The sequence below is a fragment of the Augochlora pura genome, chromosome 1 (assembly GCF_028453695.1).
Source record: "Augochlora pura isolate Apur16 chromosome 1, APUR_v2.2.1, whole genome shotgun sequence".
Taxonomy (NCBI): Eukaryota; Metazoa; Arthropoda; class Insecta; order Hymenoptera; family Halictidae; genus Augochlora; species Augochlora pura.
The window spans coordinates 20,374,692-20,387,680 of record NC_135772.1 but is presented as its reverse complement, the minus strand read 5'-3'; the positions used below and the strand labels follow the sequence as shown (position 1 = coordinate 20,387,680).

At 43.6% G+C, this 12,989-nt stretch overlaps 2 protein-coding genes across 3 annotated transcripts; both read right to left on the bottom strand.

Annotated features, from left to right (window-relative positions):
• Nucleotides 1-246: 246 nt before the first annotated feature.
• On the bottom strand, nt 247-8,720 carry LOC144470805 (uncharacterized). Its single transcript, XM_078182345.1, has 6 exons — nt 8,604-8,720; nt 7,796-8,008; nt 7,209-7,399; nt 3,256-3,319; nt 1,536-1,778; nt 247-559 (listed from the first exon to the last, which is right to left on the bottom strand). Exons 2-6 carry the CDS (start codon nt 8,004-8,006, stop codon nt 363-365), a joined length of 906 nt encoding a protein of 301 aa, XP_078038471.1. The 5' UTR covers nt 8,007-8,008; nt 8,604-8,720; the 3' UTR covers nt 247-362.
• On the bottom strand, nt 3,026-6,273 carry LOC144477033 (protein sneaky). Of its 2 annotated transcripts, none has more exons than XM_078194572.1 (6): nt 5,981-6,012; nt 5,633-5,862; nt 5,213-5,514; nt 4,873-5,060; nt 4,284-4,810; nt 3,026-4,210 (listed from the first exon to the last, which is right to left on the bottom strand). In XM_078194572.1, exons 1-6 carry the CDS (start codon nt 5,997-5,999, stop codon nt 3,572-3,574), a joined length of 1,905 nt encoding a protein of 634 aa, XP_078050698.1. In that variant the 5' UTR covers nt 6,000-6,012; the 3' UTR covers nt 3,026-3,571. The 2 variants fall into 2 exon arrangements, with proteins under 2 accessions (XP_078050698.1, XP_078050611.1); XM_078194485.1 differs by having other exon boundaries at nt 3,073-4,210; nt 5,633-5,848; nt 5,981-6,273.
• Nucleotides 8,721-12,989: the final 4,269 nt, after the last annotated feature.

Below are 12,989 nucleotides of genomic sequence, written 5' to 3'. Positions count from 1 at the left end.
ATTATTAGGAAGCGTAATCTATTGACAAGAGAAGGTAGCTGCAGTGGCGTTACCGGTAAGGAAGAATGTGCAACGAGAATTCGAAATGCAGTGGCTGCGATCGACTGCATAACACACGCGATCGGTCAGAAATAAATTTGAAGTTGCAATATTGTTAATTTAACTGTATAATTTGGTTATATCAAAATCATCTTAAATTATAATTTTAATTTGGCTAAAATTTGGAGGCGTGAAAAAATTGTAGACTTTATCTTTTTACTTTATTAAACTTTATTCATCGTAAAGAAGAGTTTCTGGTATATCCATTTAAACAATTTTAATTCAACACGAAACAGTTTCCTTCGTCTTGCAGCGGTGTTTAACTAATCTATGGCTTTCTCCTTGGCTTGAGAATCGAGATAGCGTTGCCTGTAGGCCCCGGTCGGATCATACTTCGCTTCGAGGAGACTCCAATCCTCGCCTCTGTGATCGATTAAATAATGAGACACCTTGTCCGCCACTTGCTTCTGTTTCTCGCTGCAGGACGAGCAGTCGTGTTCCAAAGCGTCCGGCAAATTCTCTGCAATGCATAATTAAACGATAGCTTGCATTATCAAACGCAAGAGGAACAAATTGTTTTAATATCGGAAGTAGAATTTTTAATTATTAAAGGAATCACAGAAGAAGCGCAAAATCGTTTCTTAGCACTCGAGCAGTTGAAGACAAAATCCGTACAGTGTAGGTTCGCGGGCGCAATAATAACTACGGTTTCCGGGCAAAATATCCTTTAGGCCCCGAGCACGCAACCGAAGAAAGACATTCACCGGTCGGGTAATTATATCACGCGGCATTTTTTCCATGGATGCGACCGGAGGACGCGTAACTGATTTAATGCGCGACCTTGTCCTCCGGGAATAGTAACGACGCTCATAAAATTGCGGTCGACCGTAAAACGACGACCGCGCCGCGTAAGAACAGCTGTGGTATATGCATACGAGTGCAGCCGACGCGGCCAGCCGCGTGTGCGTTTTATACCCCCGGGTCATTAACGAGCGACTCGAGTTTTCCGAGCACCGCCAAATGAAGCTGCTCACCGCGTCACGTTATTATTTTATCTGCCTTATAAATTGGCATAGAACTTGACAACTTTATTCGGGTAAAACGTTTCGCCTGCTTCTCGTTCTACGGAGCTGGTTTATACGGTCTTGGTAAATTAGGCAGGTCGACGAACTTATGATACATCTGGATTAGTATTTTTTATCGTAAATCAGATGTCCACGAGACTTTAATATTCATCGCCGATGTTTTAAATATATTAACCGACTGTGGAGCTCTTACTTTGATAATTTTAATTTAATATTATTACTATTATTATTATTATTATTATTATTAATTATTATATATTACTACTATTATCTCAAATTAGAAGTTTCAAATACTACTGATAAACTAATATAAATTCTAGTTGCTCTAAAGAAAAATAATTCTAAAAATCTAGAAAAATATAAATTCTGAAATTTTTCACTTGACAAATGAATTTTAACTTAAATACACACTTTTCAGTTCAGCCGCGTCGGGGGTGCAGGGTCCACGGTCGAGCAGACAGTTCACGTATCCATTGAGAAGCCTCTCGCTCTTGAGGACCGAGTCGACGTCGACGTCGTCGTATTTGGTGGTGTACTTGTTCTCGGCGGCTCCCGTAAGCAGAAGACAGCCCGAAAACGCGACGACAACGAGAACGTTCTTCATTTTTGCTTGGTAGATCTGGTAGGGTCTCCCGGAGCTGGTTTCTTCTCTCACTGATCATCAAACTCGTTAGCGGCCCCGTTTTATATACATCGAGCCCGTTGCTCGTTTGTTGCACGAGATCGCGGCAAATTGCTGATAGCGCGCCGCCGAGAGAAAATTGTGGCTCGTGCGTGATTTGGTTGAAAAAATGAGTGCAACTCATTTTCTTGTATGATAACATGTCGTTAGGCGAAACCGGGGGAATCTCTTTGCGGGCGGACGCGGTTTCCAAGAACCGCGGAGCAGCGTTCGACGCGCGGTTGCACAAGAATTATTTAGTTTAGTAACAGAGTCGAGTTCGATTTCGTGATGCAAGGAATAGTCGAGAATTAGTTCTTGGAAACAATTGCTTTATTTACGTGTTTATTTCTTTATTTATTGATAAATATATATATGCACACTTTGTTTGAAAAAGTAGAAGATTTAGGAAAAAATATATAGGATAAAAATAAATTAAAAAAGAAATATTGCAGCCTGTTTTCAAGACTTAGTTTCAAGACTAAATAAAACAAATAAAATAATTAAAAATATGATTAGTCGCTAGATAACGATGCAATCGTCGATAGATCGGCTAGAAGATTTCGCTCGCGTAAAGCAAGCATACGATCGTCGCGGCCTCCCATCGGCAGAAAAGTATTTGCAACAAAATTGGCCGGCAATTGCGAGGATCCTTGCCGCTGTCAACCATTCCCGGTAATGGCCGGTGACATAAACGGCGATCCGAGCGAGTCCAATTGTCCGATGCTTCCTCGACGCGCAGTGTCCGACAGCGTGATCCTCGCCGGAGACGTTGCACGGCCGCGAATGTGGACGCGTCGACCCGCGGGGATCCGTAGAATCGATAAGACATTGTAATGCTATAAATGATCCTACCTCCGCGTTATTTCGTATTCCGTTCAGGCGTCGTCCCCGGGCTTCGTAAATTCAACGCGCGGCAAGTACGCGTTTTAAGTTCTCGTTCGTTCCTCGTGAAATCTGAGACTTCTTGTCGACTTTACTACGTGAGATTTATACGTAGAGGTGGCCCCTCTCTCTCTCTCTTTCTCTCTCACTCTCTCGACGTCTCCGATTATATCGTTCCATCCCGAAAAATCCACCTAGACTCCAGTTTCCTCCGCGACCGGTGTCATCAAACCGTCAAAACCCAACACCGATGCCGCGATAATTATTTTCTGTACCTATAAAGCAGCGAACGACAATGGGGGAACCGTAGGGACATCAGGACATCTGAGTAAGGACTCGGCCATTAAAGCTACTTATTTTTATTTTTCTATCTATATTTTTTCATCTCTTTTTATATAAAATTAAAACATATTGTCGCGTCGCATTGAATACTCTTCAAAAATATATTCTCTTTATTATAACTGCTGCAATTATATAATAATATCCTACAGACGCATGAATCGACCGGTTACACAACCTCGATACTAGTGCACATTGTTAGCCTCATCCTGGCGCAACTATGATAATAGTATGCGCTACAACTACATTTCAAAGAATGAAACATCGACAACGCTACTCCATCCACTAGAAGTCCCTTCAATTCTAACATCTTCACTCAATACCCACCATTGTCACCCTTTCATCACACAAATATATTAAAATTTATAACATTAGTTTTATTATATCTACAGTAGTTCGGCCAGCCAAAGTCCAAAAAATGGACGTCTTTTAAAAATTTGAAAATAAATAAAATAGAAATTCAGTTCGAGTAAGCTTAAGATAAAAGTCTTAATTCTATCGAATTGCGTCGGGTAACGGGTTAACTGTCGCTGCGCTTTGCCGACAGCTCTCGCGACTAGGTCTAAAAATATGTATCGTACTCGTCGGTGTCGGAATCCGGCAACTGGGCGCAGGCGTAGCAAATCTTGCCGACGTCCCTCCAGCATTCGTGGCAGTGTACAAAGGGACAGCCGGGCGTCGTGCACTTTCTATGTTCCGGCCCTTTCCTGGGCTCCACCTCGTCGCAAATTAAGCACCTCTCCCTAGCGCAGGCAAAAAACCTGAGCCAACCGAACCGAGCCGGCCATCTCTTTCTCATGGTCATCCAGAAGTCGACCTCGTATTCCAAATGACGCGTCCTGACCAGCCTCTTCACCCTAGCCTTCGTGAACCTCGCGAAACCGATCCGCCTTCGCAGGCTCTCGTTGTACAGATACAGCGTCCTCCGTTTTTCCCGTTTCCGGTAAAAGAACGAGCAGATGCCGCGACGCGTCCGTTGCGTGTAAATCGAGCCGAAGTTCAACAGAAAGATAGCGGCGAACGTCCCGTAGATCTTGAAGAGCACGTAGCCGTCCAGTTTCGTCGGCCTCGGCAGACAGGCGCTGTTCGTCGTCACGGTTTTGATGTGCTTCTTCACGTTGAAGCCGCGCACCGCGCTTCTGATCAGAGTTGCTATCACTCCGGTGCCTCTGATCTCCAAAGACAGGTCGTGATGACCTGCCTGATAAGAATATATTTAAATATAATCTACATTGTATAATATAAATAATCTCGAGATATCCTTGACATTTTACCTGAGTATACTCGATAAGAGCGTGCCGCCTAATCATGTCCAGCACTTCGTAGAACAAGCTATCGAGGATAACGAAAATGCTAGCAGTGATTATTTCGAGCATCAGCTTCACCATCTGCCCCATCAAATTAAATCCCTCCTCCTTGCCGGGCTTCCAACTGTAAGGATCGATGAACTTCTTCCTCTCGATCTTCTTCAGCGGCAGAAGCGTAGCACTACCGCGAACTTTCCGTCTCGCGTCGATCCGCCGGAAATACGGCGTCACGTAGACGTTGTCGTGCTCGATGTCGTCCATGTATTTGTCATGGTAGCGCTGCGAGCTGAGAATTATCTTGAGGAACACGAAGGCCAAGCATCTCTTCACCATCACCATTACGGACTCGAACAGCTTGGCTCTGGTTGCGAATTGGTGGGCAACTGCTTTGGCCGCGTAGACGGAGTCCTGCAGGTCTAGGATCACGGGGGGTTTCTTTATCTTGTACTGCAGCTTGGCGTCCTTCAGGCTCCTGGCGAACTCGTTCCTTGCGTCTGCCAATAGAGATCGAGGAGAATTTTGGCAGATGGGGATGCGTGTAATCAGTGATAGATACTTTTCAAGGCAGCATAGCCTTCGCCGATGCCACTGTCCACCTTTCCCTCAGGATCGCAGATGCTGGAGCCACCCAGAGCCTGGACCAGGTTGCAAACGAAAGTCAGCTTCATGGGCCAGCAGAGTAGCCAAGCGACGAATATTGTTACTTTTTCGTAACACTTGTCGTAAGCGTCGCTGAACATATCCCTAAAATGAAACAGACAAACAATAAAATTTATAAAAGTTAAGAGGGGGAATATCTAAACTCAAAGTGTCATCTTGATCACTATAGAGGACTATAGATTGCTTCGCAGCAAAGCAAATGCACAAACAAATATCTTCAACCCTTCAGAGCGTACCTACACCTGTCCGAGCCCCGACTAAGCTGTTCCTCGCACCTAGCTTCGATCTTCTGCTTGTACTTCGCTTCGTACATGTCGGCAGCCGATTTCGCTTCTTCGATTTTCTTCTCGTAGTTCTCTTCCATCTCCTTGCTCCTCTTCGTATCACCTTGCAATTCGTCCAGGTAATCGTTCTCCTCGTTCAATCGTCGCATTTCCTCCTCGCCCTCGATCTCCTCGACGATGGGGCTCATTAGATCCCTTACGGACGATAGAGTTTCCTTTATCTCCTCTCCGTCGGATTTCATCGCGAGAACGGCCTGATCGCATACTAATCTTAATCAGTTTATAACAATCTCTTACGCGTAGTAGAGTACCTTAACAAATATGTTGAAATATATATGTAATTAATTAATTTACGAAGATTGGAGGCGTCACCTGTTGAAACGGCTTGAACATCAAGTCGAACCTGGTTTTGGTGAGATTGTACGTCAATTGTGACGTGCAGGCGAACGATCTCATCACTTCCTTCGCATTGTATGCCATGTTAAAGAGCGGCCCAGCTATTATGTAACCGAAAACCAGCGCCCTTAGCACGCTGCGACCGGAGCGCCCGAAGAAAGCGGGTATCGTCAGGACGCAAATGCATCTCACCTGTCGCATTGAAACTAACGAGATCTAGTTGCCATTTACTGTCTCGCAGAAATAATTTGTTCGACTTAAAACAGATTTGAGCTTTTTAATGTCTAACTTATTAATGTTTCTAATTCCAGGAGAAACGGGTACCTGAATAGACGCGGCGCATCCGATGGACATCATCGTGACAAGGCCGACGGCAAGGCCGAAACTGGTGTATTTATCGAAACGCAAATCGACGATAATGAATCTGTATAGAACGACAGCCATCGTGAAGCCGAGAAGGAAGCCAGCGAAGGCGCGCGCCTTTCTGTGCGTGCCAATAGGGTCGTAGCAAACGTGGAACAAGGTTGGGAAGTGGCGGAGATAATATTTGAAGTAAGTCTTCTTAAATGTCTCCACTCGACGGCCGATGTTGGTTTGGCTCTCCATCGTTTTCGAACAACGCTCGCCGTAATCACCGAGTCACGCTGCTATCGGTGCACTCGGTTTCGTGGTTAGAAAGACGCGATCGACGATTATACGCTCAATTCGTTGTACCCAAAATCCGGCTAAATTATTTCTAAAATATTCATTGGCCACAATGTTCCATGTTCTCAGTGACAGCTATTTTATAATATGTATAATTCTCTATCACGACATTTGACATGGCAATTATCTGGATATTTGACACTTTCTTTAACAAATGAAATCTCAAATCAACGAGACATTAACATCACATTTAAATAAAATTTTCTCTCAAGCTAAGCAGTGTCTTTTAAAATATTAATACGTGATCGCGATATAAACGATGATTGATTCAGAATTGTCTTAAAAGCTTTGCGATTATATTTTTACGAACGATTCCAAATAAAATAGTGGAGATAGTTAATTAATTAGCAAACCGGGCCAGCGGCGTGCTAAAACACGTGGATCGCTTTCCTCAGTTGCGTCACCGTTCGCCCGAAAATGACACGGTGACCCTCTCAAAGCACGTCGAACGAATACGGAACGGCGGCGTTTCCGTCGATTCGTGTGCCAGGCCACGCGTCCATTTGCAATGCAAAAACGAAAGTAAAAGGATAAGTACGAATGCGGAATATTACGAAGACGGTGTGTGTTTAGCGATACTTTATTTGACAGACACGCAATGTCGAGCTGTGATTCCTCGAAGGACATTGTCCACTGTACGCCGACGTAATACTTTTCTGTTCGCCTTATGCGTGCACGTCCGCGACCGATCATTAATTGTCAGGCGGCATCGACTCTAACTACGCGTTGATTACAGCCGATAATTTACTCCGAGAAATGATTTGTATTCGAGGCCGCGCCAAGGATCGAGGATCCCCAACCATTCTTCTTCTTCTTCTTCTTCCCCTCTTCGTTCTCGTCTTCAAACTTTGATGCCTTTCTTGCTCGCCTCCTTCTCGTACTTGTTCCTGTACACACCCTCCGGATCGTACTTCTTCGACAGTTTCTTCCACATCTCCGGCTTGTTGTCCACCAGGAATTTGATGACCTTCTCGGTCACTTCCCGTTGCTTCTCCGTGCACTTGGAGCACTCGGTGGCCAATGCGTCGGGCAACACTCCTGCGACACGGAAATAAAATGGTATTTTGTGGGTCACGTATTTTAAATTAATTATGACGTTATATTGAGGCATCGATGCTCGCTAATCTAATCGATCGTCTTTAAAACGAGCAAAAGAATAATATTTAAATAGAAAAATAAAAAAGTTGATGCACCATGTCGAACACAATGTAATTGAACAGCGAGATCATGTGAAATCATCTGCGCTCCGGTGACTTCAATGCTGGGTCGGACAAGCGCGAACGCGTCGCGTGCACTCTACTTACACTTGTAATAACAATAACCATACAATTATTCTACGATTATTGAAAATTATAAAAATATTTTTATTGGTTATTCTCGCACGAATTTATTTAATCAAATGTTCTAAATAAATTGACTTATTGTTTTACTCACGTTTGAGTTCAGTACCCTCGGGAGTGCACCTTCCCTCGTCCATCAAGCATTTGTAATAGTTGTTCAGCAGACGGTCGCTCTTCAGAATTTGGTCGACGTCGATGTTGTCGAATTTGTTCGTGTATTTAGTGTCCTTCTTCTCATCTTCAGGTCGTGCAGCCACGCAGGTGACCGCCACCAGGGCAAGCAAACAGAGGGCTCCGTATTTCATGGCTGTGGTAATAATAAAAATTAATATCAATTAGTACTAGTTAATAAATGAGTAAGTTTTGCTATTAGCATTAATATTAGTTATTAATGCAGTTAATTAGAATTATTCGATACCAAGGTAAATTCTATGCGTCTCAGGTAATTATTTATCTCCTCCGCAAGAAACGTGTATACTATTTGTAATTACTAGTTAGTCAATGCCAAAGTTTTCACTTCACGCTGTAATCTAGTGAATCGCAATATGGGAAGCGTTTGTGAGAACCGATTTTATCGAACGATTAAAAAATACTAAAACACTGTGACATCTCAACAAAATTGTACTACGTTAAAAAGCTATATTTAAAGAATTATCGCGCTCCGTAAAGTGACCGAATATTCCAGCGATGAAATATTAAATATGAAAACAATACCGAAGGAAACTGTATCCCGTTGATTACGAAATGCAACGAAATTATGACGAATTCAGGTCGGAAATATTAAATGTCACTGTTCGACCGAGATTACTGCGTCTTTCCCAACAACGCGATGTATCACCGACACCTATATCAGTTCACAGAGGCGCGAGCCAGATACTTCAGGACGCGTGACACTCGCTCACCTGAACGTTATTAGCTGCGATCAGATGCAATTCTAAGTCGCCCTAGCCGGCGACACTTTTATATATGTCCAATCGGTGGAGGTCCAAGGTGGACAAAGGTGGGAAGGTGTGGGACTCCTATGGCTGGTGTACCCCACCTGGGACGCCGTCCTCGTCTCTCTCTCTCTCTCTTTCTCTATGTGTTTAGCTCCGTGCTTCTTGAAAATATTCCTGTTCGTGTGATCTAGCTATTGACGTGCATTTTAATGAATTTTTTTTATCGTTTAATCTGTTACAGAGACACACACGGTATCAGCTTCCGCGGCGATCGGCTCCAGACAATTCCTACGGAGTATCGGAATTGGTGCCAGTGACCGTGTTTTGATGCCGTAATGGAAATTCTATCTGATTACGCGGCAACTTATACGTCATATATCGAAGAAATTTCGTATTAATTTGGTTTAATTAATTTCTTAATTAATTTATATAACTTTATCGATCGACGGAATAATACAACATACTGGTCTTGAATAATCTTCGCCTTCGAAGAACGATGATGACTAACACCATCTTGAGTAATAAATATTTTATTATCTACAATTATTTATTAATTTCATAACTAAATATTTATAGATACAGCTCTGGTCAGCGACAACTGGAGTTGGAATTCTGGTCAATCCAACAAATTCCTTATCAATAATCGTGCTATAGAATCTTTTTCCACTCGTCAATCTGAACCAAAATTATTATGCAATAATAAGATTTGTTACGAAATTTCTAACTGTAAATTACCGACCAGGAAAGATAGAGTTTTATAGGGAGTTATAAAATCATCGCCTAGGAGGAAGAGGCAGGCCAGTCCATCTCGAGTTTCATCTGTTACACAATTCGAGAGATTAAGGGACTCCTTATTGACGTAGTTGATACTTTTTGAGCAATGTTTGACTCCGATGGAAGATTTCGATTTCCCACTGTCGCCGTTCCGTCTTCTTTTTGTCTGTCGGAAGATGTATGCAGCGGGAACAGGTTATTGCCTAAAAACATTGCCTAATTCCGATGGAAAGTTCCCTGCTCTCAGCGTACCCCATTCGATTCGAACAAAATCTGCCCCGCGACTCGAGAGAAGCGTTGTTGGACGATAAATATTTGTTGCAGAGATAATCAGGCTCGATGAAAAGTCTAGCGCCTTGGTCTATAATTTTAGATTAGGATCGGGTAATTAGACGCTGAGCAAACTAGTGCTCTGAAAAACACTCTAAAAGCGACAAATGCTCAACACCCTCCTCTCTTATTCTCTCTCTCTCTCTCGCTCGCTCTCTTTACGCATCCGTCATTCATACTTATTTTGTAGCACTCGGGTTTTACTGTGATCATCGTAAATCACAGTCACGTTAACGTTTGCAGAGCTGCCATTTCCATGAATTACACGGTTTAAACATCTTTTTGCAGCGCTGCAACAATAATCTGTATTAATCGCGTCATTAACATACGCGTATTAATCATCCACCTCGCGATCGGTTTCACGTTGCTCCTTCAACGGCACTTTTTGCCGGTTTCAACGCCGTTCGATCGACGACATTTATTGAGATACAATTTTTCTCTGCTTTTTCGACATTTATTTCATACTTTCGTCTCGCGCGACCGATTACCAGCATATTTATAGCGAAAGCGCCCTGTTTACGCTTCTTCTTCCTCCCGCGAGAGGATTATGTCACGTTTCTCGGTTACGTCACACACGGCCAATTTTGGAAAGGAGAGACAACATTTGCCAGAATAAACAGACGTCGAAGCGCGAGTGAATTTTTAGCCGACCGGTGTAAAAAAAAAGATAATTTGCGGAACAACCCGCGGGGGCCGTGCGCGCGGAATCGAATGACTTCTGTCAACACGGCGGTTCTGTCGCCCCGGGAGATATTGAAATGCACTGATCTCTGACATTAATAGGTTACTCAAGTCTTTAAATTGGCAGATCCTGCATGCGCGGCTTATGTAAGCGGGGACTGTTTGCGCTTCCACGGAAAATAATTTACGCGCGTATTAGCCGTCCTCGTTTATTCATCCGGCCGCCACGAATTCGTCGATCGAACGATATGTGTCCCATTCGAACAGGAATCAGCAAGATCGACATAAACGACTGTGAAATTATACGAACAAGCATTTCCACCTATTTGACTGCAATCTTTGTGCAATTATCGCGCGCGGAGACGCGATCGCTAATTGTATAATCGGCAACAAAATGGGGATACCTGGAAGAACAGTAATGACGCTGTATAATTCCTATTTTTCATAATTTCATCGCATAATCTTAAATTTCTCGACGATATTAAAAGATGTATTTTTTTAATATTCCATGTATTTCTAGGAAGCATAAGAGGCGGATTTTGCACCCTGGGTTATCGAAAAATGGTTTGAAGGAAAACACAACTTCTTAACAGTGCTTCTGTCTCCCGATTGCGAGTGACTTTCGAGACACCCTGTACGAATGCGTAAATTAAAATTATAGGCTCTTTCGAAGAAAAGATCGAATAGATCTAATGAGATAGCAGGATACCTAGAATGATTCAGTCTTGTTTTTATAAGGCGACACACGTCAGACGTCGTCAGCGTAGAATAAGTTTAGCGTTAACACCGTTCTAGACCGATTAATTTCTTTGCGACGTAAATATTCTTGCAGCGCAAAAGACCGACGAAAAAATTGCTCATCGCCGAGTCCGGATATCTCCTCAAGGGTCGTCAACGACGCGCGAACAGCGTTGAATAAAAATTTGCAAAACGATCGTCGAGGAACCGGGGGACTTCCCGAGTCACCGAAGGACCACCGCCAATGGCGTGGAGAAGAACGTCGCAAATATTTCTGCAACGAGACAGGGACGGCGTGAGCGGCAATCAAAGCGTCGCATTTGCGGAATAGTGTTTCTAATAAGAAGATTGGAAAAAAGTACGCGTCGCGCGCTCTCGAGTACACGGCGAAGGACGTCGTGTCTGGTTGAGGAAAAAAAGTCAAATCGCGGAGACGTCGCGGGAGGCCTCAGAGATCCGAGAAATGTCGCGCGGTCCGCGATAATGACGCATCGGTCTCGATCAGGCGCGGTATCGTCGCGATCGCGCGAGCATACCCGTGTACGCGGGTAATTTCGCAGGTAAACTGTATCGATCATCCCGTCGAGGTCGCGGCCGTCGTCGCGCCTTGAAAATTGATTACGACGACGAAGATTTGTCTTCGCGGCACCAAGATGGCGGCCGGCCGCTGAATCACTAGGCTGGCGATCGAGTTCTCGATAAGATCGCGCAGCGGGCAAACGGAACGATTGTTATCGACGCGAACAAGCCGGTTACGTTTAAAGCCTTTTAATGTAACGTTTTGACTCGTAATGGGATACACGCGACGAGGTCGAGGCGTCGCAGATTAGAGAATACGATGACCGTGCGCCGCGAGAGATTGCGAGGAGATTTTATTCGAACAGGTAATAATCGACGGGAAGACGCGCCGCGATGAATTTGTCGATAAAGAACGAGGGAACGGTTCGCTTTCGCGGCCAGCCTCTGCGCATACATTGATTTAATGGAAACGGTGTGTGCGGCGCTGCTAATTGCGGCGCGAGGGCTCGCTTTAAATACCCTATTACATTAATCATTACCCGCCGCGTTAATTATTAATCGCGGAGAGATGGTAATTAGGGGGCAATCGTGGAAACGAATAATGAATTAATTTCACGGTGGCGCGAGCATCGGGGCAGGAAAAGTAGTTTTCGAATCGGACCTAGGAAAAGATTATCACCGGAAGAAAGCAATTGTGCTGCGGTTAATTATTCAATTTCAATCGTGATGCCGTGAGTCACATTTTTCAACCTTTTATCGTTGCATTTATGACAGCCGCGGATAGATCAAATTCAAGAAAATATTGACTGTAATTTTAGTCTATTTTCCAGAGAAGCTGTTTTAGTCGGCGAAGTAAATTTCTCTGTCTTTTACTCTTCCAAATGACACGACCTGTACACGTGTAACAGAAGCGAGTATAAAGATCCGCAGATGTCGGATACGGAAATATTAAACATTGTATAAGAACTGGTAACGCAATATTTTGCGAGTTTTAAAGGGATTAGAGATCACGTCTTGTTCGCGTGGCATTATGGGTCGCCGGAAGTATTGAAATCAGTAGAACGTAATACTTCCGTCTTCTTTTATTAATAATATCGTATTTCATTGACTTTGTTCCCTTCATTTTGATTTGCTTCTAATCCCACTAACTTATCCAGAGATATTTTGCAATTTTAATTAATCGACAGAAAATAGCATCGAAATAAATGTAAATACTGGTTTCAAGGAGAGATATCCCATCGCGCAATTTGGCCTAAAATTCTCAAAGATACTTTATCACTTTTAGCAATCCGTGGAAGTTTGGAGGTA